This window comes from Anoplolepis gracilipes, chromosome 13 (assembly GCF_047496725.1).
Source record: "Anoplolepis gracilipes chromosome 13, ASM4749672v1, whole genome shotgun sequence".
NCBI lineage: Eukaryota > Metazoa > Arthropoda > Insecta > Hymenoptera > Formicidae > Anoplolepis > Anoplolepis gracilipes.
This window is the reverse complement of record NC_132982.1, coordinates 4585234-4601068: the sequence shown is the minus strand read 5'-3', so window position 1 is coordinate 4601068 and position 15835 is coordinate 4585234. Positions and strand designations below refer to the sequence as shown.

Sequence of the window (15835 nt, the reverse complement as noted above, 5' to 3'; positions counted from 1 at the left end):
GAAATTAGCTCTCGTGACAACGGTTGTCAAAAATCTCAATTTATTTTCTCCGCAAAAAGCTTACGATGTTTTTCTAGTTAGACAAACTCACGCGATACGTCACGAACGAAATAAGTAAGTTTTCCAGAAATGCTATGCTGGATATATAAACTGTACTTAATCAATTAAGATTTTGTTCATAATTGAAAAAAATTTCTCGTCTATCGTTTTTTATTGAGAAAACACAAAAAGGGATGGAGAAAGAGATAAAAATGAATGTTATTTTTATGAATTCCTTTATCAAATATTACTTTTTTTTAAGTATATTCTAAATGATGTATTTATTCATAAATAATAGAAAAGAATAGTAATTTTAAAAGTTATTAAGTCTGATAAATTATATTTCTAATTTCGAAGATTAGCGATTTAATTTTAGATAAATTTAATCCTCGTCATTTCAGCTAGTACAGATCTATAAATAAAATAAGTCTTAACCCATACTTCATATACTACGTCCGCAAATCCATTAAATCTGTATGTATTCCCGCGAGAATACATATATACGTACACTTGATTAAAACAATAAATGTTTGTAATTTCATATTTTATATATATATATATATATATATATATATATATATATATATATGTCATTAAATTTTATTACAAATATTTTCGGATTATATTAGAGATTAAGAAATAATAGGAAAGGAGAATATTCCGTGCGAAAGCGGATGTAGATTTAATATAGATCTCAGATGGCGTTTTACGAAGATTAAACGTAAGACACGGAACTGAAGATTAAATGAGGCCACATATGTATATGTCGACCACTAACGAGCCAAATCGAATCATGCGGAATTATTCGATGCTCTACTTTACAGGTAAGTTCCGGCAAGAGTTCCGTTGTAGTTTTCGAGAGTGCGGCTCACCGAGCAAACGGATGATTACGCTACCGTGCAGCGAATACACGAGGAGATGCCGTACGAGCTTGCGAAATCGACCGTTTTGACACGCGGCGAACCGAGTAAAGAAACCGACGAAAATACACCTTGACGCACCTGTACGAATGAGTGTCGTAGCCGAGACGACGTTTGACGGCGGAATGAGAACGGACACGCATTTCGATACTCGTTAAATCGATCATGTGCTTTAGGGTGAGCTATAGTTATTGTCCCCCTTCCTCCTTCAACGTTAAACATGGATGAAATATTATTCGAGGCTTTAGAACATTTTTTTTATATCAAAGATAATTAAGAAATCTTGACATATGAGACCGTAAAAATTGATGCAAACTTGATTGTACAAAATACAAATTTATTTATTAATCCATCGCATTAATTAGAATAATCATCAAATGTTATTTCATAGAATATCATTGCATAAGCTGCATACACGCTGTACGTAACATTACTGTCATGTCAACGTAACGTAACGTGAAATATTTTTACATAGGTTTTAAATGTCGATGATAGTTGAATCAGTATATATTATTCTATTTCAGACTCATAAAAATATTTTAAGTTACGTTGACGTAACGATGATGTCGCATCCAGTTTTATCATTGTTTATTAAATAGAATGTATACTATTTGTAGAACATCTACATACCTGATATATAAATACCTGACTATAATATGTGAATATATGCGATGATCGTACGCTAATCTCATTTTCGCTGTACTTGAATGAGAAAATAGCGACGTAGGTGAGCTATGTGAAGAGGATTGTTTTGATTCCCAGCAGACAAAAGTGAGGTCATTAATGTTGAAATTATAATAACAATGGTTATACGATATTCATTACATTACATTATGATGAACTATTTTATGAGATGCTCGTGATAATTTTTTGTAAGAGCAAAACATTCGCTTTCAGACAAAAAAAAATTCAAAGTAATATGAATGTACTTCGTGATTCGAAATCTATATTCGAGAATCACGATATATCGTTTATTGATATCAAAATATTCGCAGCTGCCAGCTTCGTTTTTTTAACTGCATTTAATATTAAAAGGATGCCGAACTATCGACCGAGTTCTAATCTAACAAAACAATATATATTTGCTTAATATAAAAGTTGCAATTTATACACATAAAATAAAATTTTCCCCTCTCAGAATTGAATGAAAGAATATTTGTGAACTTTTAGGAATGAGCTTAGAAGCCTAGGTAAAAAACATTTTGTTGCAGAAAATGTCGTGCGGCAATAACATTTTCTACAACAAAATGTTTTTTACCTAGGCTTCTAAGCTCATTCCTAAAAGTTCACAAATATTCTTTCATTCAATTCTGAGAGGGGAAAATTTTATTTTATGTGTATAAATTGTAACTTTTATATCAAGCAAATATATATTGTTTTGTTAGGTTCCCAGTAAACACAAAGCAACAGTAATGTAACATCAATATTATAATTTCCCACTCAACAATATAAATGTTATATTGCAATTACATTGTTGAGTGGGAAATTATAATAACATTGATGTTACATTACTATTGCTTTGTGTTTACTGGATTAGAATTCGGTCGGTAGTTTGATAATCCCCTTAATAATAAAATAATTGTATATCTAATTTAGAAGAGGAGAAACAAAGAGAATAAATACAGAAAATGCAACTAAACGCAGAAATACAATTCGAGATACATTTTAATAGAAATAATTGAAATATAAATTATTGCAAATAAATGTAATATAAATATAGATGATGATAATAAAAAACGGTACCTGGTGATGATCGTTCATACTTTTCATAATTCAACGAGAAGGCGATGGATTCGATCAACCACCCGGATACAGACGCGGATGTCATATAAAAGCGACTGTAGACGACGAACATTTTGTGAGATACTCGCGATAATTTCCCGCGCGCGAATTCACTTTAAACAACAAGAATCGCGAAAAAAATATCAAACGATTCAAACGCGAATCGCGCTGGAGACGCTTTTCACGATCCAGGACGATGCGAAATTTCGAGAATCACAATATCGCTTGTATCGATAGTATCAGGAACAATCGAGCTGCCACCTTTAGTTGCATTTCCTATGTGACTCTCCCCCTAGAAAAGGATAGGCGAAGCTTTTCGTTCTCGCCGCTAGGGAAAAACTACCAACAATACCTGCACAATAATTAAGCTGCGTTCGACGACTTGGACGCCATGTTGAGTCCGTAGAATTTGAACGCCGATTTCCTTCTGTTCTATAGGAAAAAAATATAAAGAGAATATGACATGAAATTGTTCCAAAAAATACAATAAACGCGACTATGTAATTACAAAATGGTATACCTGACGACGATCGTTCGTCGATTGCACCTGCCATGCACTTCGACGAGATACATTATGCAACGAGATGGATCTCTCGGTAGATTTCTCGGAAATCTGTAGAAATGCAGATACCGAAACCGCGATATTATAACCGTGCGACTAATAGCGGCTGTACACGATTTATTTACGTCGCGAGCACTTTATGAGACGTTTCCGATTTCCTCGTCCGCGAGAGTCACTTTAAATAGCAACAAAATTGCGAAAAAAATGAGATTTAAACGCGGACTCGCACAACACGTTAACGACACCTTCCGTAGTTCTCACCGTGAAATCAGTTATTTATTTGAATTCTCAAAGTATCAGAACGACGGACCAATCACATTAAATCCGTGCAAATTGCGATTGAGTTTCAAAAAGGTAAAAGCGAGCCAATCACAGTAGTCATTTAATGTAGGAGCGAAATTCAAAATACTTTAATAAATATTAGATATATTCGTCTCTTTTGTTAAAAGCAGAGATTGATTGTAGCAATTTATTTAATGCAATTTTCAATATTGAAATAATATCGAAACGCGAAATAAAATTCAAAATTTGCTTATTTACTAGTATTTATCAATTTTATTAGAATATAAATCGCATAAAATACTTTAAATGTTCGACAAAGTATTTTACAAACAATGCAAAGTTAAATATGTCTAATCTTCGAAGTTAGAAATTGCTTTAAAAGCTCTTTGAATTTTCCTATCCCTCTTTCTATTCGTTTTAATTTTTCTAATAAAATTAAATTATATCTTCAAGATTTATACAATACATGAGTCCTTTATCGCTCTTCTTTTTTACATATTATTTTACGTTTTATATTTTTCGATTACTTGTGCAGTTCTCTATGCTAAAAAAAAATCCATATTTATTTAGCATTAAATATGAATCCATATTTAAAGTGAAAAATTACAAATTACAAAGACTTATTCCAGTTTTACCTTTGGATATACATGCTTCCTATAATTTTTATATCTTTTCTTGCATATTTTATTGCACTTTACGCTATATAGCAATAAATATTCGTTTCGTATAATCGCTAGATATATAAAGATTATATAACGTGTATACGTTTGTTGCAGGAAAATTTCGCAAGGAGTTCAAACGTAATGTTCGATGTTCTCATGACAGTAGAACCTGCGTCCATACACGTGGATACGTCACGGGTATCTCGGATCCTCTTAAACAGAGATCTCGAACATACATAAGATCAGTCAATACGCTGTCCAATAATAATAATAATGTTCAACAAAATACCGAGGTAATACCTCTCAGTGCTCTAATCAATATTCCGCAGAGTGAGAAACAGGAATAAATCTCATGTGTTCTGTTTCTGTATCTCGTACTCCAAAATATACCATGTTCTTTTCAATATAAATATTTTGACTGATTTAAAATCGAGTTTTAGCAGAGAAAATATGAACATTTTTAATATTGTAAAATATTAAAACTTAGAAAAAATAAGATAAGTGATTCTTTTTGTCTTTTCCCTGTGAAAAATCGCTAAATCTGTCAAAAAACAATTGTAATTAAAAGAACATTTGGTAGTTTTAGGATGCTTTGTACAACAATGAAGTATAGTTCCCTAAAATGGATAGCCCAGTATTCTTAAATAAAATCAAATTGTTACTATGTAACTACTATCATATATATAAGTACATCTCTCGTTCAAAAATAGCTTTCTTTTATATATAATTTTGCTGAATTAAAATAAACTATATATATTCAATTGATATATAAAGAGACAATTATATGAATCTGTACAGTATCGTTGAATTTACTGCTTTAAACATTTTACTTTATTATACTGTAGATATAAGTGTAAATGACAATATGCATCACAATTGGAAAGTGCAGACTTGAATGCATGATAGAATTTAAACAAATGTTGTAATGTAAGTATAAAGCGTTATATTCTATCTATTCAGCATAATTTAAAATTTAAACCATTTAATATTTCGTTTTGTGTGTCACTTGTAATATTTATTTTCTATGATACATTTGGACATATCAGAATATATCTACAAAGTTTAATAAAGTGTATGTAATCCTATCTTAAAGTTATTACACATATGGTACTAGTTTAAAAACTGTACAATATGCTAGAGCGAATTACGTGTTCTTTCTTGACTCATTTTAGTTTTAGTTTATCGCGCAAAAGTGTCGTTTTTTATCATATATTCTTATTGAAAAAGTATTATAAAGAATTTTGTTTCTTAAGACTTTGTACAACTTTGCCATTACTCCAATATATAATTATGGCAGGTTAAAAAAAAAATATATAACAAACCAATTATTTCATCATTCTTAATGTGAATTTTCTATTTTTAAAATATACAAAAGTTTAATTATTTTATCTCATTGATTAAGCACTCTTTATTATATTCAATTCAGATCTTAGATTCGTAACTTAAAAATCATAAAAAAAAGAAATTTCTATATTATTTGATGGATTTGTATTCATGACAACTAGTTTGTAAAACTCAAAATGTAAATGTAAATAAAATATTGTAAAGAATCATAACATGGAAAAAGTGATAAGTAGATATTAGATCTATTTTTTTTTAGTTCTTTTCTTTGCATACAAGATAAATATTCCTTCAGCCTTCCATTCCTCAGAAAAAAAAATAAAGACAAGAAAAAAAAAGTGCAGAAATATGTAAAGAAGACAGAGATGGAAAGAACATATCTGTTAAAATAATTGGTGTTATCCCCTGATTGCATACAAAATATTATTTTTCTACATATACAAAGAGATGCACAACTTACATGTTGTTCAATTAAATGTATTTCATTAATATTATAACTACAAACATTTCTGCACTGTAGGTAGTCATAACATTGAAAAAGTATGTATGTATATATGTATGTATAGAATTATTCAGTTTTATATATATCATGTCACAGTCACATGGCTCGCACAGCTGCCGAGTATATTACATGATAATGTCTTTCCTCAGCTTTCGCTAAATAATGACCAGGTATATAGATAGACTTTGCATATGAAAAAATCATCGTTATTTTATATACCAAGCAATAACGTCAGCATTATAACTGCTATTTGAATATTATTAATATAAATACGGATTATTGTTTCCATAAGTTAATAAGAAGCAACGTTCCTCAACTGTATTGTGATCTGCAGAGATAATCTGCAAGGCGACATCCATTTATCCAATTTACGATAAGTCGAAGGAACACGATCGCTATGTGAATGCAAAGCGCAAATAATAATAATAATTACCTCTTTTTAGGCTGCAGCTTTTTCCACAATGGTACTCTCGGAAATCGCGGATTCAATATTACTTAATTCACGTTCAGTCTCAACGACGGCTAACATCGTTGGACTGTCTGCAACCGTATTTTTTTCATTAGAAGTTGTTTCCAACAGTTCTTTGACACTGACGCTATCTTCCAAATTATCTTTTTGAACAAGCGTGTCAACAATGATACGAGTATCGATGTCGGTATTTATTTCTATTTTTTCGTCCGCGTCATTCACTGTTCTGACCATGTCCGAAACTTGATTCTTTTGGGACTCTTGATCCGATGTATATGACTGCTGCTCGACCTGCACACTGTCGAATTGTCCCGGCATTGGTTTTTCATCACTTTCTACTGTGCTACCACTCTTGACTTCTTGTTGTTCAATCTGTTGCATATTACTACCCGATTGATTATTCTGATACTGCTGAGTGCTTCTACCTCTTCCTCTACCGCTCTGCTGATTATCAGGCGGCGGAAGAATGGGTATCGCCGCTTTTGGTCGCCGCATAGGAGCCACTTGTTGTTGTTGTTGCTGTTGTTGCGCAGGACTATAATAAGTACACCCTTGTGGCTGGAACAACTCTTGCGGTGGGCCTTGAGGCTGCAAGTATACAAAATTGAATTATATTTATCTTTTTCTTTTTTACAAAGAGTTCCTATGTTTAATTAAATTTATTGCTCTCTCACCTGCACTGAAGGATTATATCCTTGATAACCTTGAAAGTTTGGTGAAAATGTCGGTCCGTTTGGACCAGGAACGTAATTAATTATACTAGGAGGCGCCGTTTGAGGAGGTATAAATTGGGGTGGTGGTACTAAAAATGCCGGCGGTGCATAACTAGCAGGTTGTCCACCAGGTGGTAGAGAAATAACAGGTTGTCCTGCCATGGGTGCTGGAGCTGGAGTGACTGGAGAAGATTGTTCGAAATGACCTTGTGGATAACCTGAAACATTAAAAGATGAAAAATTAACTGAATCAAATAAAATATTTTATAAAATGAACAAAAATTATATCTTTAATTAGTCAAGAAATTCTTATACATATAATGAGAATTATGTATACACTACTATTGCCATTAAAAAATTTTAAATAGTTAATTTCCATTGCTATATTCTTTTCTAATATGTTGAAATTTTTTAATTGATTTTTATAATTTTTGTTTAAAAAAAGTAACATTAAAAATTTTAAAGATAAAAATATTTGTTTGGAGCTAATAGAATGACTTTTTTTGTATATGTACTCTTTTCTCTCTTACCTTGAGATTCTAAAACAGCTCTTGAATTTCCAGCTAGGTATGCAAAAGTGACATATTTGTATTAAATACATGCTTATATTAAAGACATATAAAATATATTATATTATAATTAAAAATCGACTTGGTAAATCTGAATGCAACTTAAAATAAGATATAAATATATAATATTACCTTGAGGTGGAAAATATCCATGTTGAGTATGTTGAGATGGATAATTCTGTTGCGCGGAAGTTTCTGAAATAGTAGGTCGTTGACGAAGACTGGAGTATCGTTTAGGTCTGTTTCCAGAACTATCTTGCTGCTGTTGTTGTTGTTGTTGTATTGGTTGTTGTTGTGCATGCGTTTGTTGCTGAAGTGACTGTTGCTGCTGTTGCATTCTAGGTGGTACTGTGTTTGATCTATGTTGATTGGAGGATGTAAAAAAGCCTTCTACACAAATTAGAGATAAAGATAATGATTGATCTATAAACAGCAATTATTTAATTAAAATTTCAAAACAATATAACATTTTTGTTGATAAAAAACAAAATTTTTAAAAATTACATTTTAATAGCTACATAGTTTTAAAATAAAATATTAAAATAAAGATTTTGAAAAATATATTAATAATTTAAAAAATAATTTAAAAAATATTAGCAACAGACCACATGTTTTTAATTAATTGATGAAAAATTGTTAATTTTATAGAATTTTCACTTTTTTAGCTTAAAACAATATTTATGCAAATTTTGCTACTAGTCATAATAACTATATATTCAATGAATATATTTCTTAATCTTCTTTAGGCACATTATATTTAACAAAAACTTACTATTATGTCGTACAGGCTGATGATATTGACTGCCATCATTAATATTGACTTGTTTCATATCATGAGCAAGCTGGTGTTCGTCATTATGCTGTCCAGTATTGTTCCGTCTATTTTCAATTGTAACCGAACCAGGGCCACGTCCCTTTGATTTATTCTCAACTATTCTGTTAGTGACCATGTTATTAGCATTGGGCTTGAAACCCCTTCCACGCGTCCTACTCGCGGCCAAGCTTACAGACTCTTGGGGATTCCTCTTGTTACTCTCCCTTGGTGATGTTTTGATATTAGCTGATTTTTCTGCCTCACCACCAGATCCCGCGTTTCTGTTTGTATTTTGATTCTGAACAGTATTCTTGCCATCCTTTTTCCAAGATGTATTGGTAGATTCATCTGACGCCTTATTTTCATTTCTGTAACAATTTTTTAATACAAAGTTTCGTCGATACGATGTTTGTTTTGTAAATATATATAAAAAATATATAGAAATATCACTATATACATACATGGATGTATTAGAAACAGTAGTAGGCTTAGTTTTTGAATTATCCTGCTGCGATTGAAGTGGCGGAAAATTTTGCGTTTTATTCTGTGCCTTGTTCTTGCTACTATACCAAGCTGACGAAATTACAGGTTCCTCTACTTTACTTGGAGCATTCTGTATTAATTTAAAAAATCAAAAAATAATATTTACAATTAATGGGATTTGTAGGAATTAATTTTATAATAAGTAACACATTGTATATATTTTGTGACACTTTACCTTACTATTACCAAGAGCAGGAAAATCTTCACTATTTTTTTGGAAGCGTCTGTTATTTCCTCTCCCAGGAGTAGGAGTTTTTCCATAAGCATCTTCATCTTCCCAATTCCTTGTATATTTGTTAGGCCCACGACTAAAAATATACATAATTAGTAATTTGTAACAAGTTAACATATGCAGAAAGATATATGTTATATACTAATAAATTTACCCATATCTTCTTCTCCTTCTAGCTCTGGGTGGCCCTTCTTCATTTCTAATATCATAACCATATGTTGCTATCAATTCTTCAGGTCTTTTTGGAGCTTGTTCTTCATCATTATATCGATCATGATCCCACCTATCTTCCTTATCCTTCCATACCTTTTTCTCCTTAACTTCTTTTGCACTCGTTTGTGTTTCTGCATTATTATCAGTTACTTCATCAGTTGTACGATCATCGTGCTCGTAAAACGTTCCTCGTTTCGGAATATATTGTGGATTACGTCTATCCTCATCATCGTCTAATTTCTTTTGTGGTTTTTCTTCCTCTTGACCATCTCCACTTTCACGTTGTTCACCACCTTCTTGCGATTCGGCATCAGAATCACTTTCATAAATGTCACATTCTGAATCTTGATGTCCATCAGTCTGTTCACTACTCTGTAGAATAGTCAATGTAACAATAATCAATATAAGTTTTATAAAAATATCTTAATCAAACTATTCAATATCAAAAAATTTCAAACACAAGGGTTTTATAAAAATGTTATTAATAATTTGAAAGATAAATAATCAATACATTATATTCAATGGCTTTTAACATATATTTAACATTAATTATAAATATTATAAACCAACAGTATTTTCATTTTTATACATGCTTTTATATAGTAGATTTTGTTGATTAATCTTTCTATTAATTTATACTATTAAAATATATTCTTTTTTGTTTCTTTACTAAAGACAGAAAAAGTGTTCTTATAAACTTATTGAACAGCTAAAAATAAAGATAATAGAATATCATTTTTATTAGTATCTCAAGTACATATTGTTATATATAACTTGTGTATCAAAATATCAAAGAATATTTTTGTAACTAGCCTATACAATCTGTCTTGACAATAATAATTTTTCGGCAAAGTAAAAGTCAAAATTTTGAAAAATAAAAATTTAACTGCAAGATTCCATTCATTTCTATATTCAATGATAAACATTCTAACTAAACTGAAAAGTAAATATTATTAAAATAAAAATTTGCTTGTGAGATTGGTTAAAAAATTAAAACTTTGTTGTGTCAAAAGGTTTAAAAAAGTCTCAATTTTATATATAATTTTTAATTATACTAATTAGAATCTAAGCTAAGAATGCAAAAGTTTTTTCTAACAATAAGGGAAATAATAATTATAATCTCTTTTAATTTCACTTCTAAGATGTGATGATTAATAAAAATTATATGTGCAAAATACAGTCAAAGAATAACATGTATGCAAACAAGTCAAAAGATAACATTTGATTAAACTGCCTTCAACAAGAAACATTTGTTTTGCTAATAATACATTGATAAAGAATTGATAAAAAGAACTTTAAAAATTTTTAAAACTTTCATAAACACATTTCGAAAATATTTAATAATACATATCAATTTACATTATAAGACCGCGAAGTAATGCATGTCCATTAGGAAAGTACAACTCTTAAACACATCGGTCGATAAATCAGCGATGAAAAAAAAAATGCTTTTACAATAGTATCAGCGACATAAAAAAAAATTGTGATAGTAAAATTTATAACAGTGCCAATCGCAACTGTTCTGCTTAATTTCACGATCTGCTCTCGATTAAGGAATCGCATGATAAAACTTTCGTCGTTTCGTTCGGCAATAACGGTAAAATTCGTAGTGCGTGCAAAACCCATGTGTGACGCACAAATGTCTATTCTTTTTTTTGACGGTTCCTTTGTACCGTGATAAGATTTTTTTTCTCGGGAAATGAAGTTTTTGAGACGACAACTTACCTGGGTCTCCTTTGTCGCGTTCAGCTCCTCGTAGGAGTCCGAGAGATCGTCGGAGCCGCACGATTGATTCGACTTTCGACGTCGCCGTGTGTCCGACATGTTATACTCGGGTCGAAGAATAAACTACGACGTGTGTCTTGTACAGTTTCGTTGTGCCAGCCGTGAAAATTAACAGAACAGAATACCGATCGCTGTTAGATACCTTGCGTGAGCTGTGTCAAGCTGAGTCTCGTCTCTCGTCATGAATTAACGACCGCCTATCGAGAACCTGCAAGAATGACGACTCGACTCCGAATTCTGAATTGATTTCGCAGTGACATCTCGCGGGCAAGGGGCAAAGTTCTAGAAGCAGGTCTGCCAACGTCGAGAAAAATTAATTTTCCGCATGCACGAGGGTTAGATAAGGTTGGGTTGCGCGCGATAGTCGATCAAGATCTCGTTTCTTCCAAAGTACCACGTAACGATCGTTGATTGGTTATACCGGTGTAGCTGTCACACTGTGACATTTCTTGCCTGTGTATGTGTGCTCGCAGCCGAAATATACGAGTTAATAAATTAACATATTTTTATCGTCAGCGTAATGTACGAAGCGTGTCTAAAATCTGGTCCAAATTCATCTATTTGAATTCTATTTTAAAATCATATTGACAAAAAAGATATGTGTATCGAAGCGTCTTTGTACAGGTGTTTCTTTTTCAAACTACGAAGTATGTTAGCGACAAACTTTCAGTCCGAGTAAAGAATCGTAATTAAAGCATAAAAATATAAGCATATAAATATGTTATTTGACATTGCTCGGATGTGACAGCTGATCATATCTGGAATATAAATAAGAGTGACATAATATATATACACATATTCTCCATGATTGATCTATCTCGTATATGTCGTTTTTAATTCAATATTTTCCAAGTAAAATCAGAAATTCCCTGTTTAACAACCAACCTATTCACTTGTACACATACGCAATCGCGCGTTATTAGATATCTAGCAATATACAAATGGGCTTAAGTATAGGGCTTTAATATAACAGTTTTTTTTTTACTCATTTGCACATCTGTTGGTGCCGTTTATCTGTCGACGCAAGTACCCGAAGCATAATTGTCAATTAAACGTAATTGGCACACGACGGAAAACGAAACATGATAAAATAGTTGAGAAAGATGTGGGGCAATTATAGGGGCATTTATAATGTCCTGTGTGTTTTAATCTCTGCTGTTTTCGGACACGATTTTCGACACTTTGACGATACAGTTATATTCAAAATAAATTGGCCCGGAAAAAGTGATACGGAATTATTAGTGAGTATATTCGAGTATTTTTCTATAAATTTGCATATATTTATATTTGCGAGTGATAATTTCGTTATTCGTCTGACGTATATACGTATGACGTGTATTTCCTTATTTAAAATTTTTTTTTTTTTTTTGCAGAAACCTCACCCAGATGTGGAACCATATTTCATAACTACAGCTAATAATGAACAATATAAGTGCATAATCCCAGATGCAACGGAACAGGAACACGAGTATAGTGAATCATATAACGGACCAAATCCGATACAACTTTTGCAACCAATATTTGCTCAAAACAGTTGTTCCTATAGGGTATGTGTTTGTACATTGTTCTTATATAATTCCTTTCTGTTTATTGTCATTTTTATTAATATAATTTATTAATAAACATGTATTGTTATATATTGTGTAATTATCTGAATTTAATTTTGTCAAATAGCTTGAGTCATATTGGACTTACGAATTATGCCATGGTAGATATGTACGGCAATATCATGAAGACAGGGAAGGAAAAAAAATTAAGATGCAAGAGTATTACCTTGGCACTTTGGACAAGGCACAAAAGTTGAAACTCTCAAATTATTATGATGAACAAACAAAGAACCCTAACAGAAAGTTAAATATACCAATTAAAAAAATTGATGGTATTAATATGCCATATGTCGAAATTGAGATGATTGATGGGACAATGTGTGATTTGAATAACAAGCCAAGAATCATCAAGGTGTTATATGTCTGTTATAAACATGGTAAACATGATGTGTATTCACTCAAGGAAACAATGACCTGTGAATATGAAGCGATAGTACTCTCACCGGTACTATGCAGTCATCCAGATTATAAGCCGCAAGACACTGGAGAAAATGAAATCACATGCCAGCCTGTTGGTAATGCACCAAAGAAACCAAAGTCGCTTATGTTAATGGAACTAGAAAGTATAAAAACGCGACATCAACAAACGAGGGTAAATCTGCGATGAATATTTAGCACTTGCAAATTCTTTTCTACTGCTTATTTTGTAGCTTTAAATATTGTTTGATGTATATCTTTTGTTATATGTATTAATAATGATTGTTTTCAATTTTTATTTTAGAATCGAAAAAATATAAAAATATTTTTTATATTGCATACTAAAAAATATTTCAGTGACCTCATATATTTTGAAAACTTAATAGAATAATATAGAAAACTGCTTCTATTACTATACATATGTCTAATCTGTAGATAACTAATATATCTTACAATCAAGGCTTTAATAATTCTTTTAGAAACATAATAGAATTCTATGCAATGGAGTATTTCTCTCTCTTTACTTTTTAATTTTATATACTAAATTTCTTTTTTCTTTTTTCTAGTTTATTTGCTGTTTATTTACTGTCTTAATTATTTGTTGCACAGGATGACAAGCAGCAGAAAGTGTATGCAATCATCCATGTAGATAAGGAGGGCCAGGTCAGAATATTTTGTATATATTGGGAGAAAAGGGAAAGGAGGAATTAATGCTTGTTGATCATTTAGTATCATTAACTTTTGCAAATGATTTCCATTCTGTCCCTTCTTTATCTACATATTTTTGGCATTTTATCCATTGTTACTTCATCAATGTTAAATTTATATTTGTTATCATTTGAAAAGTTGTTACATTATTATGTAGGATATAATTCCTTATCCTTACATTATCAATATTACATATCTGCGCAATAATAGTATATCATTATTATGTTACAAAGTAGCATTAAATGAAATATAACATCAACCTTGTACATACATTTAGAGTAATTCATTATGTATGTTTGCTGCATAATTGTGTGCGTGTGTGTGTACTCACAATAATTATTTGTTTCGTAAGTAAAGAAGATTTAAAAGCTTCTTTATAAATATTAATTATACGACTTTTTTCATATAGAATCATGGAAAATTGTAACAAATTGATTACAGGATGGCGAGCCAAGAGTAAGGGTTGAGATACATCCCCTGGATGTTATGGATAAGAATGGCAATGTTGACGAATCTGTCAATGCAATAACTGATCAGAATATTAGTCCTGCCGAAGTTAGTCCTGTTCAGAGTTTCCTCAGTGGAAAGAATTGCTTGCATGGGGTAAGTATTTATAGTTATTTTTTTCTTTTGTTTTTATTGAATATATTCTGAATATTTTAATATATTAATAGGGTAATGGATGGTGGAAGTATGAATTCTGTTATGGCCGTTCTGTCGTACAATATCATATAGAAAGAGATGGGACAAAAACGATTGTCAATCTCGGTAGATTTGATAAACAAAAGCATTTGGAGTGGATTGCAGCGCATCCACACAAGAAACCCAAACCACTAGAATCAAGAAAACACCTCTCACACTTTTACAGCGATGGAAGTAGCTGTGATAAGACTGGAACTTCTAGGCAAACTGAAGTATGCATTATTGTTATAAAGTTGAAAGATATTTTTAATTTTCTAAACAAAAATATCTTAAGAATATCACACTAATTTGGCAAATAGTTTTATATGTTTTCTTCATTGCTTGTTTTTATTTTAAGGTAAAATTAAAATGTGTGGAGAATCATACTGCTACAAGCCCATCTAGTGTATCATTATTTTTATTGGAACCAAAAACATGTGAATATATTCTAGGAGTTGAATCACCATTAATCTGTGATATCTTAGAATATGCCGATGAAAATGGACTTCTAAGTGAAAAGTTTCAAGCAAATTTCGATAAATTGAAATCTACGACCTTGCACTCGGGGCAAGATAATTTAGACGAGCGAATAGCTAACGGTGATGATTAGAGCAATTAAATTATTTTCTCGATATCGATTAAGTCATCAAAACGTTTGTTAAGTATAAAAATTTACATTATTCTTTATTAAGTATAAAAATTGTAATATATAAAACATTAATATGAGAAATCGAAATTAATTAGATTACATATTTGCATTTGGTGTGATGATAAAAATACTTGCATTCCAAACTATCTAATAATATAAATATTTAATAGTTATGTATAAATATTCTTTTATCATGTAAAGCAAATGCATATCAAAAAGGTTTATTGCGTTTTAACATATGATAAAGTTTATAACGTATGTTTTCAAATATTCAAACAAATTCTTGGAAAATATTTGATTTTTTTTTTTTTTTCCAAATTAAATGTATAAGAGATACGTGTAAAT

The 15835-nt window shown here is 31.0% G+C and overlaps 3 protein-coding genes across 7 annotated transcripts in view; 2 read left to right on the top strand and 1 right to left on the bottom strand.

Moving 5' to 3' along the window:
* Positions 1-4594, top strand: part of LOC140672472 (orexin receptor type 2) — a 34274-nt gene extending 29680 nt beyond the window's left edge. The window contains exons 7-8 of one of the 3 annotated variants that reach the window (XR_012047901.1): positions 864-1136; positions 4362-4493. Coding sequence is in view for 1 of the 3 variants with exons in the window: in XM_072904663.1 (XP_072760764.1) it covers positions 4362-4594 (233 nt within the window). In the remaining 2 variants the exon portion in view is untranslated. Of the gene's footprint in view, positions 1-863; positions 1137-1576; positions 2170-4361 lie in introns of those variants that run through there. The other 2 variants (XR_012047902.1, XM_072904663.1) reach the window with 2 other exon arrangements.
* A 1686-nt stretch (positions 4595-6280) lies between these two features.
* Positions 6281-11645, bottom strand: Btz (CASC3 exon junction complex subunit). 2 transcript variants are annotated; one of them, XM_072904651.1, is made up of 9 exons: positions 11369-11645; positions 9585-10015; positions 9374-9506; positions 9117-9268; positions 8614-9023; positions 7974-8231; positions 7803-7835; positions 7234-7490; positions 6281-7147 (listed from the first exon to the last, which is right to left on the bottom strand). In XM_072904651.1, exons 1-9 carry the CDS (start codon positions 11465-11467, stop codon positions 6530-6532), a joined length of 2391 nt encoding a protein of 796 aa, XP_072760752.1. In that variant the 5' UTR covers positions 11468-11645; the 3' UTR covers positions 6281-6529. The 2 variants fall into 2 exon arrangements, with proteins under 2 accessions (XP_072760752.1, XP_072760753.1); XM_072904652.1 differs by lacking the exon at positions 7803-7835 and having other exon boundaries at positions 11369-11642.
* Positions 11646-11856: 211 nt separating this feature from the next.
* Positions 11857-15569, top strand: LOC140672469 (endoplasmic reticulum lectin 1). Of its 2 annotated transcripts, XM_072904654.1 has the most exons (7): positions 11858-12669; positions 12802-12975; positions 13103-13627; positions 14062-14115; positions 14602-14763; positions 14835-15074; positions 15200-15568. In XM_072904654.1, the coding sequence occupies exons 1-7, from the start codon at positions 12532-12534 to the stop codon at positions 15449-15451; spliced, it is 1545 nt and encodes a 514-aa protein (XP_072760755.1). In that variant the 5' UTR covers positions 11858-12531; the 3' UTR covers positions 15452-15568. The 2 variants fall into 2 exon arrangements, with proteins under 2 accessions (XP_072760756.1, XP_072760755.1); XM_072904655.1 differs by lacking the exon at positions 14062-14115 and having other exon boundaries at positions 11857-12669; positions 15200-15569.
* Positions 15570-15835: the final 266 nt, after the last annotated feature.